At 36.9% G+C, this 23026-nt stretch overlaps 1 protein-coding gene across 1 annotated transcript in view; it reads left to right on the forward strand.

The window, feature by feature from the left end:
- Positions 1–5024: 5024 nt before the first annotated feature.
- The window catches only part of LCP2 (lymphocyte cytosolic protein 2), a 33108-nt gene continuing 15106 nt past the window's right edge, over positions 5025–23026 (forward strand). The window contains exons 1-5 of the mRNA XM_029998300.2: positions 5025–5331; positions 8886–8948; positions 12660–12706; positions 21239–21304; positions 22214–22245. Of these exons, the coding sequence (XP_029854160.1) occupies positions 5254–5331; positions 8886–8948; positions 12660–12706; positions 21239–21304; positions 22214–22245 (286 nt within the window). The 5' untranslated portion in view covers positions 5025–5253. The remainder of the gene's footprint in view (positions 5332–8885; positions 8949–12659; positions 12707–21238; positions 21305–22213; positions 22246–23026) is intronic.

Below are 23026 nucleotides of genomic sequence, written 5' to 3' on the forward strand. Positions count from 1 at the left end.
CCAGAGCCAAGGTCCTGGCAACTGCCCCCTTGGTAGCAGTCTTGTCTGGAGCTGGTGGGAGAAAACCTGTGCTTTTTGATAGCACAGGTGGAAAGGATCCGAGCAGTTACCCCAGACTAAATGGTATATTTCTAACTTTCTTCATCTTCACCTTAAATTTAACTCCAAGGTCTCTGTCAAACTTGCATGGTCAATTACAAAACCTGTGTGTTTGCTGGTAGAGTTCTGTACCTGGAAGACACTGTACTAAAATAGAGTATCATACCCCAAACTGAATATCCTTTCCAGTTGTCCTTTTGGCCCACTTAGCTTCCTTCTGAGCCACAGCACAGCTGGCATTGTTTGGCAGTTTATGAACTGAGCTATTGAATTGCGCTGAACAGTCCAAATATTGGGCAGGGGAGTACTTCAATCTGCAATACCCACTTCTCAAGCTTGCAGCAGCCTTTCTTGTTAGCAGAGCCTTATACAGGTCATAAGAACTACTGATTGCTATTACCCAAAGTCACTAAGTTTGTCTCCTTTTCCCTTCCCTCGCCTCCAACTTCCCTTTCCCAGATTAAGCAAAACATTTTTTTCAGTCTTTCCTCAGTAGATGTCTTTGCTAAGGGTGTTTTTTCCTCTGCATTTGTTTGCAGTGTCTCTGGACAAACTAGACACATTATGTCACCTATGACCCTCACAGAGTAGAACAAAATATGTACCTGAAAAAACAGTACTCTTGCTAGAATATCTCTAACTACTTGCCTTTTCTTTTACAGCACCTTAATAGATACTTGAGTCTCTCTGTTTTCTGAATAGAGTTCAGCTGCACTCTAGTGGCTGTATTCTAGGATTTCAGGCATTTCGGAATTGCCTAAACTCTGTATTTCCACCTACTCAAAGTAATACGATTCACTAACAGTGGAAAATATGCTTCTTCCAGTATGCACGGTTTTTTTTTTCCATCCAGGAAACTCACTGCTGAGGGTTGAGTTCGGAAAGAGTACACAGAATTTTTTTTTTTTTTTTTGTGAAATTGGATTTGAAGCCAGAATCTCAGACACGGTTTTATTCAAACCATGTATTTCAGATGCTTGGTAGGTTGGTTAGCATCTACCTCAACCACTAGTCCTATTGAAGTGCCATATATATATAACCCAAGTATCAAATTTGCACAGTGTCAGCAATTCAGTGTCCATCCCTGTTCTTGAAAAATCAGTCACTAGTGTTTGGTGTTGGTCTGGGACTTACCCACTAGGTGGTGAGGAAGACTCGTAGTTCCATTCCTATAAAAGAGCTTTTTTTAGGTTGGCAAACACTCAGTTTTGGATCTTGTATTAATGCACAGACATTGTGAAGTCAAGGTTAACCCCTGACTACAAGAATTAAGGAAATAATGGGTAAGGACATTTGAGGAGTAGAAAGTGTAGCTCGGTGATTATTAAAGACAGCAAGGAATATATAAAATACCATGGTGATTTTTAAAGGGTATAAAAATTAAAGCATTTTTTCCATGTGTTATAGATAGGTATACAGCTTGGGAATAAGGCATGCAATGTTAAAAGAGGAAATATAGGCTGGCAATGGTAAATATTCCCAGGATAAAAGGAAGAAAATGCCCGAGTCTTTTAAAAACAAAATTGGGCAGGACAAAAGAAAAACATGTCATAAAGATCCACTTTGCTTTGGGACTGGGACAAACATGAAGACTAAATTCTTATGAGGTTTGAACTTTTTTTGCTTGGCTCTAGGAAAATTGACATGTAAACTCAGTTATTCTAGAAAAATAAGCCATTCTGAAAGCTGTTCAAAGTAAGCCCTTGACTCCACTTAAAACAGGATGCTGCAGGACAGAACACCACCAGAAAGAGGTGAGAGAAAATGGAAAATATTGACGCTCTTTGAAGGCAGCAGAATGTGGGCAGTGTGAATTTCCCTCCTGCGTTGCCTAAAATGGTTAGACTCTCACATTTTGAAATACCAGTCACCAGACCATCACTACATCTGAAGGAACTGTACCATTGGCAGCTGTAATTTGAAGAGGCACATTTTTTACGTGGAGACTGTGTCACTGCAGGCATCAACTATAAAAGACCTAATTCTTTAAAAAGAGGAAAAAAAGGTCACAATGGAAAAGGTACACACCTGGTAACAGTTGTAACGTCAATGTTTCTCAGTATTTGAAAATCTAAGAGCTTAAAATCCATTTCATGGAAGATTGCCAACTGAATATATAACAAATTATATTATGGAACAGATGTATCTTGTGCTGCCTACTTACTGTGTCTTCATTTCTTGCAATATAAGATTGAACTACTAAGATTCAAAGCACGTGATCAGTCCCAGCAGACAGTTAGGATTGTCACCTCTAAAATGTATTTAGTTATCAGTCAAATTTCTGCATGTAGCCTGTCAAACTCGACATTCTTCCCCAGGAACTCTCTGTGGCCTTGTCTGTTGGCTGCAGTTCATTTAACCACTGTAATGCTATCCCTGCAGTCATCGTCTCTTCCTCCATAAAAATCAGATGTGGTTGTTTCCCAGACATCCTACCTTATACTCCTACCCAAATCTGACTGGAGATTCGGGCATGTGGGCTTGCACAAGTGTGGACATTCAACTTTTTCTCTCTCAATATCCTTTCTTGGTTACCATCAGTGTTGAAATTGCCTCTCTGAGCAGAGGACACTGGACGCAACAGAAGCACCTGTGAGAAAGTGCTAATTCCGGAGGTATTAGTGCTAATTCTCACTGACTCTGAAGAGAGAAAGCGAAATAATGAACAAGTGGGAAAATATGGGAAGAGTGAACAGAAGAACAATTAAATGCGTGAGAAAATAATGTGGGGTCTTTTTTCCAGGATCAAGATACTCCTTTTGTGGAATATGGGATTTGCCACATTGCACTTCTGGGCCTCAAAGACAGACATTTAAAAGCAGCTTTCAAAACAACTCTCTGCAGTCTGGTTGGGATTGGGGGCCATGACTCATGCATGGTTATTTGTGAGTTGAACAACATTTTCCATTGACATGTTCAAATACATACATAGGTTGGAAATGCAGTTTAAAATTGTTACACTAATCTAGCAGTATATCTGAAAATTCAAAGGTAGAAAATACAAAGTGATGTTGCCTCAGCAAGCCTCGCTTGGCCACCACATCCTATGTGTTTATCACACTACAAAAGAAGTTCTAGACAAAGACAAAGCTCAAGTACGTGTGCAGCTGGGTTTTGTAGAATGCGTGACATATCCATGGAGCTACAATGTACTCACAGTGACACAGACAGGATCCAAGCAAATAATAATTAGATAAATATGTTAGAATTTCTGTGTTAGTTGCTCTCTAGACTAGGAGATTGACTTTAAAGGTGACTGCTTTTCTCCTACCTCAGCATCAGAATAAATGATGCTATGATTCTTCTATAACGTCATCAGAATAAATTTTGACCAGCCTTATTAGCTTTATATTAGTACAAATAAGGAATTACACAAATGAAATTAGAGCTGCTATGCTGGATTTGGGATAGAAATTAGATTAGAAGGTAATGAAATACTGTAACGGAACAAACAATCAGAAATTATAGCACAGGCTTCTTCCTGTCTGTACTGTAAGACACTTGTTTCTCTGTTGAAAGACATGGTGTGTGATGGCATGTCTGAGATGTATGCTTTGAAATCTCCCCTTTACCACTGCTGATAATGCACCATCAAAATGACTTCTCCTTTGGGGATTCTTTGTCAGAAGTTAATTTAGTCCTATTTTTGTCCACAGACCTAGATTTACAATGAAGAAGTGATGATATTTCTGTAATACTGTCAGTACATGCCTCATACGATTCATACAGGTAATTTCACATAAGAACCCATAAAACACAGCTATATCATGTATTTGATAAATGCTACACTGTTTAGAACAGCTGTTGCAGCAGTTCAGCTTTAGAGAGTTTTAAATACCATGCTGCCATCATTTACCAAAATTCTCGAGAAAAAGAAAGCTACTTTAAATCAGACTGAATTTCAGAAGGAGAACTCTTATATACAATACTATAGAGACTTGTAGATATGATCTCAACTACATGCAAGTGTATGCAATGCACTTGCAAATTACAGACCCCAGGTTAGAAGGTCTTCAATGACTAGGATTAGTGAGAGTGATGCATTTCATTAGAAAGAAGAGACACTTTCCTTTCCAGTGCTTCAGAACTATGCATCTATTCTTACTAATATAGGAAGCTCACAAAATACCACCTTTTGTGCAGCCTAATGGAGCAGATGTGAAGTCACCCCAAGCATTCATACCAGCACTACTTTGGGAGGAAGTGCCACATCAAGAAAAGGGAGAATGGACATGCTGGCTTTTTTTTAAAAAACAGGCACATTTGCAATTACTAAATGTAGTCTCACCAAAGTGACCTACTGATAGGATGGAGCCTGAACTGGCTATACATGATAGATGCAGTCTATCATGTCCCTGTGGTAATATTATGGTTCTGTGGATTCTTTTTCAGGCACAAAAATCCTCATTAGAATTAGCTGAAAAATGGAGCACTGAAACAATGACAATGTAATAATTTTTCATCTACGCTTGTCCATTTTTTAGTTTCACTGAGAGATTCCTTATTTGAAGGCATGCTGACTGTAATTCCATCCCTAATTCATGCATACCTCCTTATGTACAACTCCAACAATAACCTTTTATTGTTGTTCAAATCAAAGAAAGATAATGTGACAGTTCAGGTAGTGAGGTAAGTTGAAGAAGTTTATCTTAAGTGAACATTTTCTTCTTTAGATGGGGGCTTGCCTGGGGTAGACTTGCACAGAAGCAGTAACCAATGTCTGTGCAGATAATATGCCAATATTTTTATACTGCATGGGGTGTGTAAATATGTAAATATTTATGTATGCAATTACAAGCAAATAGGGTCCATAGGAGCTTACTTTTATGTAGCAGGCAGAACATTTTCAACACTTTGCTGTGCTTCCTTGTTTACTTATTTATATTCAGACAAAGGAAGTGGTAAGGCTGACTAGCTGACAACTTTTCTGAGAAGAGACCATTTTGTATTAGAGGAAGCAGTATCTCTCTTGGATGTCCTAAGAACGCAGTTCTAAATTAAAAAAAAAAAACCAGTTCTTAAACAGAAGAAGCTGGGTATTAGGCAAGGAGTTACTGGACACGCTGGAGGTGGTCATACACAGGGAATATATGGCTGTTTCATCGATAGTAGTGCTATGAACATTCTCTAACTGCCTAGAGGAGAAAACTCACAATGGATTTGCGAAACATTCCCTACCGTTCAGATGTGGTTACATGGAACGCAGATGACTTAGCAGAGTATTTTAGGACGGTAAGTTTAACTATGTTTCATCTTTGTATGATTGAGGAGCAAACTACTGTAGCATTGTTTGTGCTAACTTTATGTATTTTTATAATGGGCAAAGCTTGCTGCAAAACTAAAAGCAAAACCACAGACAATTAAGAAGCTGAGCTAAACTGGCCAGTGAAATCTATAAATGAATCTTGAAAGTGTGTTTTAAATTGGGTATAAGAGACACTCGTAGCTTTTCAGAGAAAATACACATTTTACTGCAACAATTGTTGATGTAACATATATTAACAGCTGTAGAAGACATTAATGTGTGAAGATTACAAGTCTTCTAGGTCGTCTTCAACGATTTTCAGAAGAGAGATTTTTTTTCAAATTGCTGGGTGTTCACAGATGAGCCTCTGAATGTCTTTGCTAATCAAACCCATGAGAACCCAGCCAGGAACTTAATGGTTGTGGGTACACAGACTCCTAATTTTTTTAGGCTCAGTTGGAAAAACCTTTCGCCCTTTGCTTAGACTTCCCTATTCCAGAACTTCTTGGGGAAAACTCATGGCTCAAGATTACTAGCTACCCCTTCTTTCCTGTCACTGTTACTTTTTCTGATGTTACGTTGTCTGCCTAGCTAGGAATTTCTGGGGTTTCTGACATCTTTTTCACCTGTGACAATCTATAAATTTCATTTTACAATACTGAAGAAATACTTTGAAAGGCAACACAGGAATTCACTGCCAACATATACCCTCTGCACAGCAATGCTGACTTTGTAATTGCCCAGGAATGTGTAACTAATGGAGCCATTTTTACTGAAATTTCATTTCCATGTGTTCTCTGTAAATTGCTCATTTTTCAGTTCACATCAGAGATGATAGTGCCTGCTCCATCTCCCTTGCAACAGAACACGTTCCTCCCAAAGTCCAAAACTGTCAGCCTGCAATTTAACATTCAGATCAATCAGAAGATTTGGGAAGATGTTCAAGTAATGCCAGCATAGCTTGTTAATTTTCAAGTCAGGTGTCAGACTAGACTTGTAAAACCTGGAACAGTTTGGGCTTCATTTTGAATCATGCAAAATTTATTGTTTCAACAGCTCCTGTAACTCTGTGAGAGTTTTATTTGGGGAGCTGAGGCAAGTTTGATACTAGAATGCAAAACTAGCTAATAAAGACAAACAGATCAAACATAAAGTCTATGTCTACCAAATCTCCAGAGAAGTGAAACTGCCAACTACTTGCAAACCTCTAATTTTAGGGTGCAGGGCTTAGTGGCACAGGAAAGTGAAACGAAGAATTGGAGATGGAACATATGAGATCATTATCAACAGTCAAATTCAGACAAATAAGAAAAACATTACAACACTGGTGCATGGTGGTTAGGATCACCATTTCCAAGAGACTGAGAAGGGAAATGGCTTCCTGAAAGAGTTGATAATGATACTCTTAACAGTGATAAAAGGATTAACTGTACATTCTATCATAACTGAATGGGCCTGGTTACACTAATTTTTTAGTAGCTCCCCTCTACTGATCCAGATACCCCCCAGGACAGAGATAATCTTGGCATTCCACTTTTGGGGAGGTGAATCAGGGCAAAAGCTGCTTGAAGTCATCTAAGAAATCTGTGTAAGACAATAATGTCAGCCTGTCAGCCAGCTCTGGGCAACTGCCATAAGTAACCAGGTCTTCTGCTCAGATAAACTAATATAATTTTCCTCACACATATTAAAGGGCCAAATGTTATACCTTAGGAATGCTTTATTTGCAACTGACTAATATATTTTGCATGCAGCCATATGTTCAAAGTCCAGGATTCAAGTCCAAGAGGGCTAAGCAATTTTTTTTCCCTCCTAAACTGAGGTAATTGTGGGATGATTTTCAAAGGACAATCACATGCAAATCTTCCTCACCTAAAGTGATTGGTCATGACATAGGACAGTGGTAAAATTTTCGTCAATTCATTGTTAGCTTACACCTTCATAGTTGCAAAATTCAGCCAGCATACACATCAGTAATTTATATAACAGTACTATGATGTATTACTGGCATGAATAAAGTCAAATAAGAATTCTTCACACTTAACAGTAATAACATCTAATTTACGATTCTACATGTATTAACTTAAAGCATATTTTAATATAAACCATGCATTCAAAATAGGGAAGGACCAATAAAGAACCAAACTTTCAAATAATTTCTAAAGACTTTAAATTTTTTTAGAAAAAGCAAAGATGTTCATATTTCTAATATCCCAGGGGTTATTTTTAACAGCTAAACAGTATTTTTCATCAATTACTTTCAGAATGAGATTAGGTCTCAGTTACATCGATGTGTTCTCCCAAGCATAGCAGTTGCTCACTGCTGCATCCAGACTTGTGCTGGTAATGTCATGATAGCACTCATCATATGAAAGAGACATTATTTACAGGTTTAAGTAAGTACTCAGTCTGAACAAAAGTCTTAATCTGTATCCTAAAATATTTAGCAGAGTTAGGTCTGTTTCTGCATATAAGTAACTGAAGGTGGCTCCTAAAAATATTCTGTCAGGTGTTCAGAAGTTTTCAGGATCTGTTCTCATATAACACCAAGTTACAAGATTACTCCTTAAAGCGAATAAAAAGGATAGAACTAAGAAAGGACATAACACTTCCTATAAGATGTTCTCTGCTGTAGGGGAATTCTCCCAGCAGCACAGGACCATCTGCCTACATAACTTTCACTAACTAAAGTTTCAGGCAGGACCACAGCCATTCTTCTGTCTTGAAGGCTCTAAAAAGTCACTTGTCTGCCCACTCTTTGGCTTCCTTCTGGTATGGACTTGATCAGCTTGAAACAGAAAAAAATGTATTCTAGCCAGATCAAAACCATAAGCTGTGTACTCACATTATGCTATTACTGTTCAAATACAGAAAACCTTAAGACACCCACTGGAAATATTTAAGAGTCATGTCTTGCTAGATGTGGCTAGTTTTTTGGGTTTTGTTTTTTGGGTTTTTTTTGTTTGTTTTTTCCTAAGCCCCTCAATTTACTGTTAAATTTTTGCCTTGTAGGACCAGGAGCTTTCTTTTCTTATGTACATGATCAACTTCTAAAATACATGTCCTTGTCCTAGATGCTAGTGTAAAACATAATATTGTGGAAAAGCTTTCCAAATATTATAGGTAATTTCCAGGATTTACAAGTGACATGTCCATGCAGAAGCAGCAGCTTTTTGATCACAACAACGAATTCAATGACTGGGATCAGGGCTTCTGTATTCCAAGATACTAAGGTTTTTGCTGTTTTCCACAACTGTTCATCCCAGTCAGTTCCACAACTATCCATTTTCCAAGTACTTCTTTGGGCCAGGCAACTGTGAGATGGTTTTTAAATGTGAGGAATTACATGTTCCTAAATGATTGAAAATCCTCAAGTCCACTGAAGAATCCTTGTCTTAAAAATCCATGTTTACAGAACAAAATGAGCTATTTAGACAGGCTCTAGTATACAAAAGGGTAACTTGAAGCACCTGCTCAAAGCTAGCCGTATGGCTAAGTGTCTTAATCCATTCAACAACAATCATCATCTTTTCATTGACAGTTAAAGTACAAGGACTGTGAGAAAGTCGTGAGAAAGCACAGCATTAATGGACAAAGGTTTTTGGTAAGTAAGAGTTGTAAAATTCCTTCCTATAAAATTCCAATCAAGTGATTGTTTTCACTCCTCCTTACTTTGCATTGGCAGATGCAAAGTACTTAGCTCGCAGATGGTTACTAAGGTATGAATATGACAACTAAACACCTTTGGTAAAATCAGCCAGACATCTTGCTTTAAATATGGAATGCTGGGAACCCAAGCATGTTGTTTAATATGCATATATTTTAGTATTTTTTAAACTGGCAGGGAAGTTATAAAACCACAATCCTGTCTTGAATTCATCTCTTCCTTTATAGGAAGTGCTTGTTTTCAAATACTAACTACAGAAAACTCACATTTATTCATTGTCCTCTTCTACTAAAGAAGACACAGACCTGGTCAGAATGACTGGCCTTCTGTTGTAAACAGTATTTCATGCCTCTATAGTTAAAATTAGATTTCTGGTGCAGCAGTACACAAAATCACTGAACTTTAAGAGCACCAGAACTAGTAAGCGAAGTCCCAGTGGCTTTAAATCAACATTGCTCCTGGCTTTACCAACACCTTGGCTTAACTTTAGAAAAGCTGATAACTTCCATTGATAGAGCTGCTGTTTTCAGATCTTAAATACACATCCATGAAGATGTGTAAGGGCTTTTATTATTACTTCATTTTACTTCTATTTTATTTTATTTCCAAATATTAACAACTACTCTATTTTCCCCAAAAGTAGTCATTTTGATCATCTGTATAATTAGTCATAGTGGGGAAATCTACGCATACCTCTTCTAAAGCCTTCTTATTTTTTATTTACTTGTCCTAATGTATCAAGCTTTTTGACATTTCATTGAAATGCGGCATAAAAATTTTCAAACACCTTTTGTAGGAATGGGATATTATACCTCCCTCCTACTGAGTGGAGTCAGAATTATTCAGATGCGTGTCACAGGATTTATCTTACTAACCCCTAAGAAACTCTCCTTAGCTCAAGCACTAAGGATCTGTGGCTGGAATGGGAGTTCTGGCTCTGGAAGCGTTAAGAAATTCTGGAAGTTTGTGAGGTACAAATAGCAAGAGCAATAACTGTGTGATTCCTAAGCAATTTTTGTAATTTTTTATTATTTCCAGAGTGTTTCTGTAAATACATAGCTCAGAGCACAGCATTTCTTCAGAAGCATCCTAGTAGATTCAAAGGATGCTTTTCTATTAAGTAAGCAAGCAGCTGCTCATGTCTGCTGAGACTTTTTTTTTAAGGTTTTGACCTACTTGTCAATTGTATAATGCAAAAAAGGTTCACCTGTTAAACAGAACAACAAAAGGAGACTTTAAGTGGAATATTCTAAACTACAATGCAATCTTGAAAAAAAAAATGCTTCTCTGTATGAATGGTTTTTCAAAGAAATATCTTTTTACATTTTGTAAGTTATTGGAAACTGCCAAATTACATTCGCACAGAAGAAACTGTTAAGACTGAATGCTTGCAGGCTTTTTATCTATTGTCAGATCTATATGGTAAACGTGACTGTAAAAATATTGCTGTCTTATTCATCAGAATAACATCCTAGTTTCAAAGTCATATTTCTGTATCTACTGGCTACCACAAGGGAAGTCCAGTTGAGATGTAGCAGCAATAAAACCAGAGGGATTCCATGTAACTTATGCTAATAAAATTCTCTAATATTTAAAATGGCAACATAGTCCTTTTATGGGAGTTTAAACCCATAATATTTGTCAGGTTTATCACCACAATAGAATTCCACAGAGAAGCTTAAAAAGTCTTTAGAAAAAATTATGATTCTTCAGTAAATCCTGCAGGACATTTCCATAAAGGGGGTACATTTTTTCTGTGTTTTACTTCTGTGAGTACTCCCAGAGGTAAAATAGTGCTGGAAAAAACAGATAGGATTTGTGCTGTCCTGAAAATCATTGATAGCATTGTGAACCAAGGTGTAATTAGAAACTTCTTATTGTTGGCAGTAAGAAAGACAGAAAGAATCAGACTATCATCCATGTTCCAAAGAGAGTTTGCGAAGCTTGTGATTAACTAAACAAAACACTTTCTCAAAAGTTTTCATAATGCACTCATTTGTCCTAAACTTGGTGTTGCACAAGAGGGAAGAAGAGAGGGGCTGACTCTGCAGGAGCATCAGTAAAGCTCTCAAGACTCAGCACATCTCAGCTCAGGTCAGGAGTAGTCTGCAATCTAATTGCTATATTATGCTTGAAGGGGGAAGAAACACTCTCCCCCTCCCCCATCCCAGTTTCCAGAAGGATTTTTGTTAGGCTGCCAAGGCTGCTTTTAAGTCCGAGGAGTTTTCCAGCTACATCTCCACCAGAACATGTGATTTTACGTATACTGTGATGTTACAGACATGGTTCTTCACACAAAACTCCAGCAAATGGTGCTCTCTTTTAAAATCTACAGTTTTACCCTGAAACTTGCCTGACAAAACAATTTTGCCTGATTTCACTATGCAGAGATGAAGGAATTCAATATATCTAGCTTCTGAAATCACTTAAATACCGTATTTTTTAGCTGTACTAAAAAGATATGAAGTAAAATAGCATAAATTAGAATCTATGGTAGGAGTTTGCCTTCCCTACCAGGAACAGCTCTTTGCAAAGGGCATTTCATTGCACATTGCCTTAAACCTACAAGTGTTTAAAAAAGCATTTGAAATATTCTGTCCTTTTTTATTTAGTGTGAGAAGCATAATTCCAAAATTGCCAGGAAGAATGCCACTGATGATGATTTCAAGCAAACCATGTGAGTTCTTTTGAGCTCACACCCATTACCAGTAGCACAGGGTGTTACCAGGATGTAGCTCTCTATTAATTGTTTGACACTGTCCACTGAGATGAATTATAGTATCTCAAGACTTCTTTAATAATAAATACATAAAGGATATGTTTTCCTGTATGCTAGGTGATGGCAATGTATAATGAAAAGCAATATCCAGAAAGCAAGAGAAGGAAAAGAGAAAAAAAATAAAAAGGAAGACTTAAAAATAGTTCTGGAATTTTTTGGTTTACTGTCTGTTCATGTGCTTTATCTTAAGTATCTCTGCCAATCTCTGGGGAGAAAGCTGTTGCAGAAAAGGGTTTTATTTCCAGTTCTTTTGAGAAACAGAGCAGGGATGGATTTTAACCTTGCCTATAAGTCAATATGACAATATAACACCAATGAAGATTAGAACCCAAATCAGAAAAGCAAATGACTTGACTTTAACTTTGCACAGAGCCCCATTAATTTGAAATTAATCCTGGAAGAATGGCTCATCTGCTGTTAAACAAATTTGCCCAACTCTCATCTAGTAAGAGCTGGTTTAAGATTTTACTTCTCCTTACAGATCTTTTTGATAAGCTATCATTAAAACATTTTAGTTACAGAAATACTTCTCTTGGAAGTTAGATGTGATTATTTTGTAAAAGTCCTTTGTGTGTAAACAAATATACATGATGTTCATTAACCTCCCTGCTAGTTTAATACAACTGGCAGCAACATAAAGTAAAAACCAACATGCAGCAAAATACAAAAAATATAGAGAAGATTTTTTATGAAAATGGGTTCACATGAGCCATGGGATGGGCAGGCTGTTATCTTGCATCGCTTCTCTATGCACTTTATATTCCTATCAGTTGAAACTTCATGCCACATTTTTAAATATGCGAACTTCTGTAAGTTGCAGGGTGTTCCATGAACAATTTTGTGATATATACCATGTGTTTCCTTTTCAGAACATGTCTGAAAATGATATTCAGAAATTTCCCAAACTCAGAGTGCCGTAAGTAAAGCCAAACCAATTTGACATTAAAAATTATCTTAGCTGGTCTGCAGTAAAAACTCATAGGAAATATGGGGCAAATGATTTGCAAGTGATTAGAGACCTGCTTATTGCAGTGTACTGAGAGAAAAAGAAGAATGTTTCAAAATAAAAGGAGTGTTGTCATGACTGCTCAAGCACAATGATACAACACAAAAAAAATTGTCTGGGGGATGTTCAAAAGAACTTATCCATAAATTCTTTGACTGACAGCAGCTACACAAAGGTTAAACTTTTTTGCAAGTATTACCTTCCAAGTGTGATTTAACTCTTCACTGCTTAACTGTTGACTTTAACTCAAAGAAAAAAAAAATCAGGTATGTACGCAACAGTCGAGGAGTTCAAGCGATTTTCATCATGTGCTTTTCCTTTAGGTAGGCGTTACAGCTAAATCAGTCTGGAACATTTGATTTAGTGTTAAATAGCTTTCCTTAGCTCCTGTGGATTAGGAAACTTGAAAAAGTTTCTAATTTACCTGAATAGCTTTCATGATTTCATAGAAATTATGAAATGAAGAACAATAATCTCATTAAGTCAATACTGAGTAACAGAAATTAGCTTCTTCTAATACTTCATGGTGAAAAATGAAGGATTTCATTTTGCTGTGAGTTCTCTGGTACATATTTAAGCTGGAAGTTAGAATGTTCCTAACCATGAGCTCTCCATGGTCTTCTGAATAAAGCAAGGAGGAAAAAGAAAAGGAAAAAAGGAACTCAAGTTGTTCCAACATGGCTGTTTCTTTGTTGCTCATTTCCCAGTTCCAGACTCACTCCCTGTATGCATATCTTGATTTTGCTACAGGAGATACAGTCTGTTTCGTCTTTTCTGATACATCAGAGCTTGTGTAAGGTGTTCTGGTGAAGCTAAGAATACTGAAAAATTTTGAAATACCTGTGTAGTCTGTCACATTCATGTGTTCATGAGTAAGCTGGTGGCTAGATCTGAGGGCAGGAGGATACCTCTGTTCAGCTCAGATATGCAAGGACTTGAACTTGAAAGCCTCGGACATGACATGTTTCTTAAGATCGTATCTATATGTTCACACAATAAATTTCCTGATGATAGGGATTGGTGGTGTATGATATGTTAGTAAAGGGGTCCAGATGCCATGAAAAAAGATGCCGTGATGTCTCAGCATTTTTGAACTTACTGTCAATTACAAGGAACATTTAACTATGGTTACTGAGACTGAGGAACCAGAGTTACATTACATTGTCTGAAAAACTCATCTTACCATAGCGGCTTGTAATTCTCTGATAATTTGTCCCTCCTTAACAGTCTTTTGGCAAAACTGCCTTGTGTTCTCCTTGTTTGAATTTCTAATTTTGAGAACTTTTGGTGATTTCCTTTTAAATTCATGAGTCAAAAGTGCTCAGTGGAAGGTCTAATAAACACACACATACAAGAGATATTAATGTCATAGGTGAATAGTTAAAATGAAATGTAACAATGTGGAGTTGCTCCTATCTCCTCGTCTAATCTATTGATATCTCAAAAATGTTTTGAAAATTCGATTTTCACAGTCCACTTACCTTGTAACACTCTAGCAGAAAGTGAATAGCCTTTTCTAGTCAGATCTTTTGGGTTTCTCAACAAGAAGAGAACTTGAAATCAAGAGCTTTAAAAGAAGAGAGAAGCTTGGTGCACAACTTGAAGAAATGAAATAAGTAAATTAATAAATCTGAATGAGAGTTCTGGAGCTAATGCCCTTGTTCTCAGCTTTCTCCACACCTACAAACAGGGAAACAATTCACTAGAATATTGTGAATATAGATGGAAAAAGTTTGGTGTGATGTGGGGGTCCTCCATGTAATGCCACTGTTTAAGGCAAGGATTTAGATCTTTAATAGGAAAGAGAACTGGTTGGCATTTAAAAAAAAAAACAAAACACCACAAAAACCAAACCAAAAAACCCCCAACAGAATAAAATTCATGGGTAGAAGAACCTGACATTTTTTTAACATTAATTTAATTACTTCAGAATCTCCACACTCTCACCAAAACAGAAAGTGCTCGTTGTTGACTTCTACTAGAACACATTCACACCTTACTTTTATATCATGATGCAAACGTCACCTAGTAGGAAGAATTTTTCTACAAGTTGAAAGACACATTAGCATACTGTAGTTATAGTACCTGTGCTAAAATTGGAGCATATTCTGTAAAAATGCTTAATATAAATGGCAAGTGTCACACTTAAAGCATTGGCTAGTGGAATGAATAAAAAGCACATATACAAGAAATACTGTTCTCCAGTAAATTTAGCAGGGTTATGCTGACCTACATGTACTGAGAATAGAACCCAGCACTTGCAACTATACAACGTTTGCAAACCACAGCCTACATCCATACAGACCTCCTGAGCTGGGTATGTGGTTTTAGTAAATATATTACATTTGAGCAAATCTACTGATCAAGTTTTGAATATAACTGTGTCATTATTTGGGGATGATTCTGAGACTTTTACAAAAATCTTAAGTGTCTAAGTAAGTAACAATTGTCATCACAAAGTACAATAAGCCATTTCCTGAAACTAATACCCCCAACCCCCAATCTTCTGTAATTATTAACAGAATTATTATTTTGAAAGTTAATCTCCACCAGCCATGTTACAGGTGCACATCTTCATGAATCTTCTTTTGGCTTACTTTTAAATACCAAAAAAGGATTTAAACACTATTTTGAAAATTACAATACTTCATAAAGTCTTTAAAACTCTCCATTAAAAGGGCCGAACTCTTTACTGAAAACTTTGCTAAAAAATTTACCTATATAAGGGCACCATATAAAAGTGGTTGATGCATCCAGACAGTCCTGCAAGCTTTATTCTGGCTACCTTTTTGCAGGCAAAAGGGTTAATGGACAATAAGTCTGCACAGGATTCACCGCACCTGCATATGCATAGGGCACAGATAGATTTCTTGAGGGATCATAAACTCCACAGTTCATTTACCTCAGTAGGGATTCCCATTCTTCTTTGCAGTCACCACCTAACTTTCTTGTATGCCTGCAAGAGATCTTCACTGGCATGGTTAAGGAAATCTATCCTGCATCTCTATTGGGGCGTGATAACTTGTGGAGGATGGAAAACGAAGACTGAATGAAGACTGACTTTGTCACGGAGTATTAGAGAGGATCAAACCCAAAAGTTGTCCTCATCTTTGAGTTATGCATAAAGCTGTGCCAAACAGAGCATTAGATGACTGGAAACCCATATGCCCTCCTTTCCTTGCCATATCTAGGCCTTTAAATAAACCTGCAAATTTGAAACCATTATTCCATTTGGGGCTTCTCTGATAAATATGAAGTTTTAAATTTCATTCAGAATATTTACATTGATGATGCTGTCACTCTTTGGAACCCTGAGACCTCTTGCACTTATATTGCTATTAAAGCAATCTCAGGGAGAAGTTTAGAAAATGAACTTTGCTTAATGCTATATTTTTATTTAACATGGAAGCCTTTCTTTCATTCCCATTTACATGCACAGTAGAATCAAAGGTGTAGCTCAGGCACAAGGTCCCAAAGCAAAAGACAGAGTACAGCCCCACTCACCACTTCACTTTCACCCTTTCCTTTAGACAAGAGGGAGGTGGAAAAAGCAACTTGGTCTTTGCCAGTTCTGTGTTGTAGTTGAACTGCTCTGAGTAGACATAGGGAAGAGTGAGTGAAGAGAGATTCTTGGATTGGTTTAAGGCTCCGGTTCAAAAGGCAGTACTTGGACACATGCTGAGCTTCAGGCACTTCTTCAAGCTACATAGAAAATGCCACCACGTAGTATTTCTACTTGAATATATACCCTTCTGTTTGAAGATACAGAATAACCACTTCAAATCACTTGGTTAAAAATTTACTTTTAAGAACACTAATCATAGCTTAAGAATTTAAGCACAGTTGCCATTCTATGAAAAGATATATGCCTGTGTGTTCCAGTGACCTACATAGATCTGCTATGGCACTGATGAACGATCTTTGAAGACCTCATACTGCATGATTACATGTGTTGGAGCCCAGTCTCCAGGTTCCAGACCATGAATCGTTTTCCCCTACTTCCCTTGTTCACAGATTTAGTGGAAATGCCATTACCTCAAAGTTATCACATTCCCACAGACCTTTAAGGAGCAGAAATGTTTGGGCCAAGTAATTTAGTGGTAGGAACACCTAACACATATATTTTCTCCCTTTTCCCACTCAGAAATTAAAACAAATAATTGTGGCATGACCATCAGCTTTAGAGATTGGGTTATCATGACTGTAGCTGTCATTGTAAGCAAGAGATAGCATCACAGTTGACCTAACAATTTGTTCAGTTATTAATAGCTTAGCTCAGTTGCAACCTGTTTTCTTCAAACATACACTATGCTTAATGCTTGGCATTTTTGTAACAATATGAAAAACTGTTAAGAACTGTACTGTTATGTGTTTTGTTGAGCTCATTCATATTACTCTGGTACTTGCTGTATCTTATGAAAGAATCATTTAAGTTAATATCAATACTAGTAGGTTAACATACACACCAGAAGCTTCACAAACAACACACTGCATCCTGAAAGAGTAAGCAGTACGTTGGTGAAACAGGGAAGGGATATGGTATATTTTACACCGAGCACACATTGAATATCTGTCTCAAGCACTAACTGAAACTCAGACCTAATCATGAGGGTGTAATTAACATTTTGATAATAAATCTAATGAAACAAAAGGCCAATATACAGCTTAAGGGACACATGGAGTTTTCTTATTGCTCATTATCACTATTGGCAGTCACAGAAGGTCATGAAGGTTTATACTTGTGGATAACAAATGTGAGTCTTGCAAAATATTTTAAAGCGCATTCAACAGAATGTGCCTTACTTAATGTGGTCAGAATTAATAAAAAAGAAAAAGCAAATATCTCATTCAAAATAACAGGGGTGGTTGGTCGATGCCTGAACCATAATCTAAACACTGAAGTTAGTCTTTGCCAGTCTTATTGTTTACTATCTTGAGAGAAAACATTTCCAAGTTTTCAGTAAGTCAAGGTACTAATACAGGGTGTTGATTCCTTTGGCTATCCTCAGTGGCAGGTTGCTAGCAAAGCTGAGATTTGAAATTTTCAACCTTGGTCAGAAAGCTTATAGCATATCCCATAACACTTGTGAAAATTTCCAGTAATAAAAAGAGCATCATTGCACTAAAGTATATAATTGCATCTGCCAGTTCAAACACAGCAATGTGTGTGCTAAGTTCTGAATGGGAGACATTCAGAGCCTACAAACATGGCACGGTCTGAAAGTTGTTCTACTTTTGGGAGAGTCAAAGTGCAAACCAAAAAATAAGAAATCTAATGCCCTTCTCTTTCAAAAAGGTATGCCTTGGGCAGAGATGAATGTGTGTGTACACATGCTTTCTCAGATGGGATGCTAAAGGCTGTTGAAAGTGTTAGAACACAACTGATACTCAGTCAGTTTTGGAGCCAACTTAATTGTATTGCATCTGCCCAACACACTTTTCTCAAAGGCCAAAATAAAGACTTCATCACAAACTATGCTCGACAGCGTTCAATATGCAACTACGCAACTTCCTGGCCCTAGAGGACTCTGCCTTCCATCTCTCACTCATCTTAAATCCTTTATGCCATTACATGTCGAATGGACTCTGCTCACAACAACAATATCTGCAGTTAAGCGAACAAAAGCCAGTTTTGGAGTACTGCTTTGGGGGTTGGTTGTGTGTTTTTTTTTTAATTTTCGACTTCCTGCTAGTTTTAAGCTAAGTGTCTGGTGGAGGAGGTAAAAAGAGAAAGAGAAGTCTGAGTAACATTTTCTGCAAGTGCTGTTGCCTTATCCTCTCCTATCATCCACTCCCACAACTCAGAAAGCAGTGCGGTTTTGGTACTTCCTTCCTCACATGGCTACAGACTCAGCTGCTCAGTTCACCCATCTTCTGTAATAACATTGCTTTTAAAGTATTACCATTCTAAACTTTGCTTTCTTCTAATAACCTCTCTGAGCCATTCATTTGAAGCATTTCAAATAAACTTGAAGTAAAGATTAGATACTGTATTTTAAGCAGCAAATGATTAATTTTTGGCAGCAGGATCAGATAAGCAACTTTTTCCTTTCAGTTTTTCCTTAAAAAACAGTTGGTGTAAATTCTCAGAGCAGCCAGCCCAGGTTTAGTCCAGAAAGCTTCCAAACACTAGGTCTCATTCACACCCACGGAAGCCTGAACTAAAAGAATTACTAGCTCTAACCCCAGTGATCTTCATTTTACTTCTTTAGCTGAAAATAAACACAATATTATGAAAGATCCTTCCTCTACCTCTTCTACAGCAGAGAATAAACAGCACACAAGTTCCGTAATGCACTTCTCAACCAAAGCACTGGTATACGCAGTGCACTGTTCACCCCAGAACATTTCCTGATGTTTCACACGGAATTTATTATTCACACAGCAACTTCCTTATCCCCTGCAGCAGAAGGAAATTTCTTGTGCAGGGGATTGTTGATTGCATGGGAAAGAAGAAGAACAAGAGGAGTCCTATGTCTATAACTTGGCATTTTTCTTGCTTTATACAATTTTCTTGGATAATGATGTCAGATTTTGACAGCTGTAATCCTTCTTACATTATTAACAATTGTGCATGTGCTCATATCAAATGGGCAAGTATGACAATATTTGCTTCAAATCAGAATATTGCAAAGTACTGTCTTAAAAGAGAAAAACCAAAAAATATTCTTCCTCTGCCTTTCTATTTTCATACTTGGATCCTTGAATACATATCCTTAACTTCCAATTACCCATCTTCATCCTTTTCAGACAGCATGACCATACTGATCTGAAACTGCTTGTTCTCTGATACTTGCTGGCAGCCTGATCTGTCCCCACAGCACTTTCCATAATCAAACAGAGCAACCCTCCGCCTTGAATTTATCTTTGAATTACAGTAAGGTCAGTATTAGGAAAGTAGCAAGGGCAAGAGAAGGGATGTTCAAAATAAGAGAAAAATTTTTAGCATGGTTCAGGAACAACAACAACAAAAAAGTATGCTTTTGTTGGCTTTTTTTTTTTTTAGTATAAGATTGCTTGAAAGCTTGTCTTCCTCAAGTCCCAACCCAGAAAAGCAGTTAGACAAAAAAGAGATGCACAAATGAAGTAATTTGGAAAAAACTAGGGGATTATTATTGCTGAGTGTCAGAAAAAGACATGAAAGAAGAAGAAACACAAAACAGAGCGGTAACTGCCTGGCCATAAAAAAAGATTTTACAATACTGATACAAAGTTTGATTGACCAGATCTAAGATGCATGGAAAAGAATTCTGCACTAACAAACAATAAATACAAGATTTTACAGAATTTAGAGTCTGAGATAAACAGACATGTTGAGTTCTTGATTATTTCTCCACTTTTATTTCCACAATTACGGTCTCTCATAGACCTAAATAATATAAGCTCAAGTAAAATGTGGTATTTTTAACCAGATGTACATAACTGATTTGCTTTGGTTGACACAGAACTTCCTTGGTGGGACTTTCCTCAAAAAGAAATATTGAGAATTAAGAATCAGACCATGAGTCATCATAAGCTTTCTTTGAAACAAAAACTTTATTTGAAACAAAATAATCGTAGAGGCTAACTTCATTACTAGCAAAGCAGAATTCTGTTGCTCTCAGCGAACCTAATTCTGTTAATCTCAGTAATGACTCTCCTGTAACCTCAGAGTTGTTCTCAGGAAGTAAGTCAATATAAAAACTCTCAGTCCCAGATGCCTGTGCTGGCTATGCCAGCAATATTAGCAGCATAAATGCATGCTCCTGACTGAAACTTTACTCAAGATTGCATTTCATTGGTTGTTATTCATCCTACTGCTGTATACAAACTATGCACGAGTGATGCAAACACATCCACTTGGAAACATCTCTCTAGACATAAAGCTGTAGTCTTCATATGTTCCATGAGTATTTCTGCCCTGCCCTGCCAATATGTGATAACATGGAACTAAAGCAACCTTTTCACCTTCTTTACTGGAGGGATGCTGGATTCGGTGTATCTTGGTTGCAGAGGGAAGGAAACAAAAAGAATTGAGAGTAGACACACGATACATTTAATTCCTGCTTTTGCAACCATAAGCTTGGTAGAAGCTGTTTCCTGAAGCATTATCTGCTTTTTCCATGCAAAGTAATACAAATGCAATTGCCATTATTTAAAGCAGTGTTCTAGTGCATGATGTCTACCACACCCGAAGCTCCTGAGGCTTGCTAGGTTTAATGTTTATTTTTAAACTTCATCCAACAATATGGGGTCTTATCTACGTAAAAAGAGTCTAGTTTTCAATTGGATATGCTATAGTGCAATTTTGCAATAAAATGATAAATTCAATATTCTTACATTGTAATAAATAATAATTCTGAATTACCAGATTTTATTTAGTAAATATTGAGGGAAAACAGTTAAGAAAATGACTAAGTTTCAAGGAGTTTTTTAAACTATTTTTGTGTTTCTTTTAAATAGAATTGTAAGTAAATTAAGTCAAGAAATAAACAGAAATGAAGGGAGGCTATCTTTCTTTCCAAAATGGTAAGTAAAACAATTCAGCTTTCTTTTTCAAAGCTTTCAGATACATCTTTTCTGGACTGTTTTCCATTTGATCAATAATACCTGGGTCAGAGGGAAAGCCTAGAAATTATATAAAATAAAACTCTGCTTTGTTAATACTAAGAATAGCAAAGCCTGAGCCCATGAGCACCCTAGATACTTCAGCCATGTCCAGAACCAAGTAACATATAAATTTCATGCAATCTTCCACCTGAGTAAATTAATCTTTAGGAATGGTATAAAGCCTAGGCACATATTATTGCATTAATAAATCGTCATTAACGCATTTCACAGACCTATGCATTGTTACACTTTTTAAAACTTTATGACTTATCATTGAATATAATATTCTTGCAATAGAAAAAGAGCAAAAATTGCAAGAAGATTGCATGAGAAAAGAACAATTTATACTCATATACAATGAAAATCTAAGTCTAGTCTATATAACATGATCATCAGCTGATAACATGATTTTACACCTCTGCATTAACTAGATTTCAAAACCAGAATTGAAAACCATAAAAATATTTATCAGCCCTACAAATATTTATGAACTCGACTTTCAGCCGCTTGAATGGAATTAGTAAAGAAAGTTTCTATTTCCAGGACTGGGGCCCCTGGTAAATTTATTTACTGAGTCCCATTGTTTCTAAACACTCGACCTCACTGACTTCAATTTTTTTTGAGACAGTTCAGCTTACATTAGGATCCTGTATGTTACATATGAAGTAGTGTGTTTTTGGCATTTTGGGCAGAGTTAAACTCACCTATATAAACTTCATTCTACTGTTAAAGCTAACCATTACCTTTATTTGCAGTAGATTTTAGTATGCTCAAAATATTTAAGAACTGCAAATGGAAGGAATTTATTTGTTTGTATCTTTGTTGTAGGGCCCAAACACAAAAATGTCCTGAAAATCCAGGTAAGTGTGTACTGGCAAATAGTCTCTAACAACAAAAAGCATTTAAAAATATTAAAATAGTAAGTTAATCATTGCAGTGCAGAGTAAATGGGGGGGGGGGGGGGGGGGGGGCAACCCCAAACAACAAACAGGAAAAGATGAGAGCACAAAGAAGTTGCAAAAAGAATAAAGAGTAGTTACAGGAGAACAAGTAAGAAAAAATATTTTTAAGATAGAAAAGATGGTGAAGAAAGGCAAGAGCAGAGACATTTACATGAGCATTCCCAAACTGTCTTTCTTTAACCCAATACATAGTATCAGTGCTTATGTATTTCTGTTCCAACATCTCTGTTCCCTGCCCCTACTCCTAGCAGCACCCCACATTAGAGGTAAGCTTCTAGATGTCTGTCGTGTTCTGAATTTTAATTTCAGTTATTTTCTTAATAGGCCACGAGCACTTAGAACTTCTGCAAGCTACCATGTTCGCTCAGTACTAGTGAAATTAAAAAACATTTCTGATATGAAAGATAAAATAGTATTAAACAAAGAGATAAGAAGACTGTGCTCATTCTGAAAGCATCATACTTCAAATTATATTTAAAACTGGAAGTGTAGGACAAATGTGAAGCGACAGCACATACATCATCTCATACAAGGATAGCTATACTCTTAGTTTTGAATCAGAATGTTATTCGTACTACCTTCCATGCCTGCCTGCCTGCCTGCCTTTGAAAGACCTACCTTGTTCCTGTGACACAGTATTGTGGTTTAGAACTGACCTGGGATTTGTTGTGTCCTTTTC

Source organism: Aquila chrysaetos, chromosome 22 (assembly GCF_900496995.4).
Source record: "Aquila chrysaetos chrysaetos chromosome 22, bAquChr1.4, whole genome shotgun sequence".
Taxonomy (NCBI): domain Eukaryota; kingdom Metazoa; phylum Chordata; class Aves; order Accipitriformes; family Accipitridae; genus Aquila; species Aquila chrysaetos.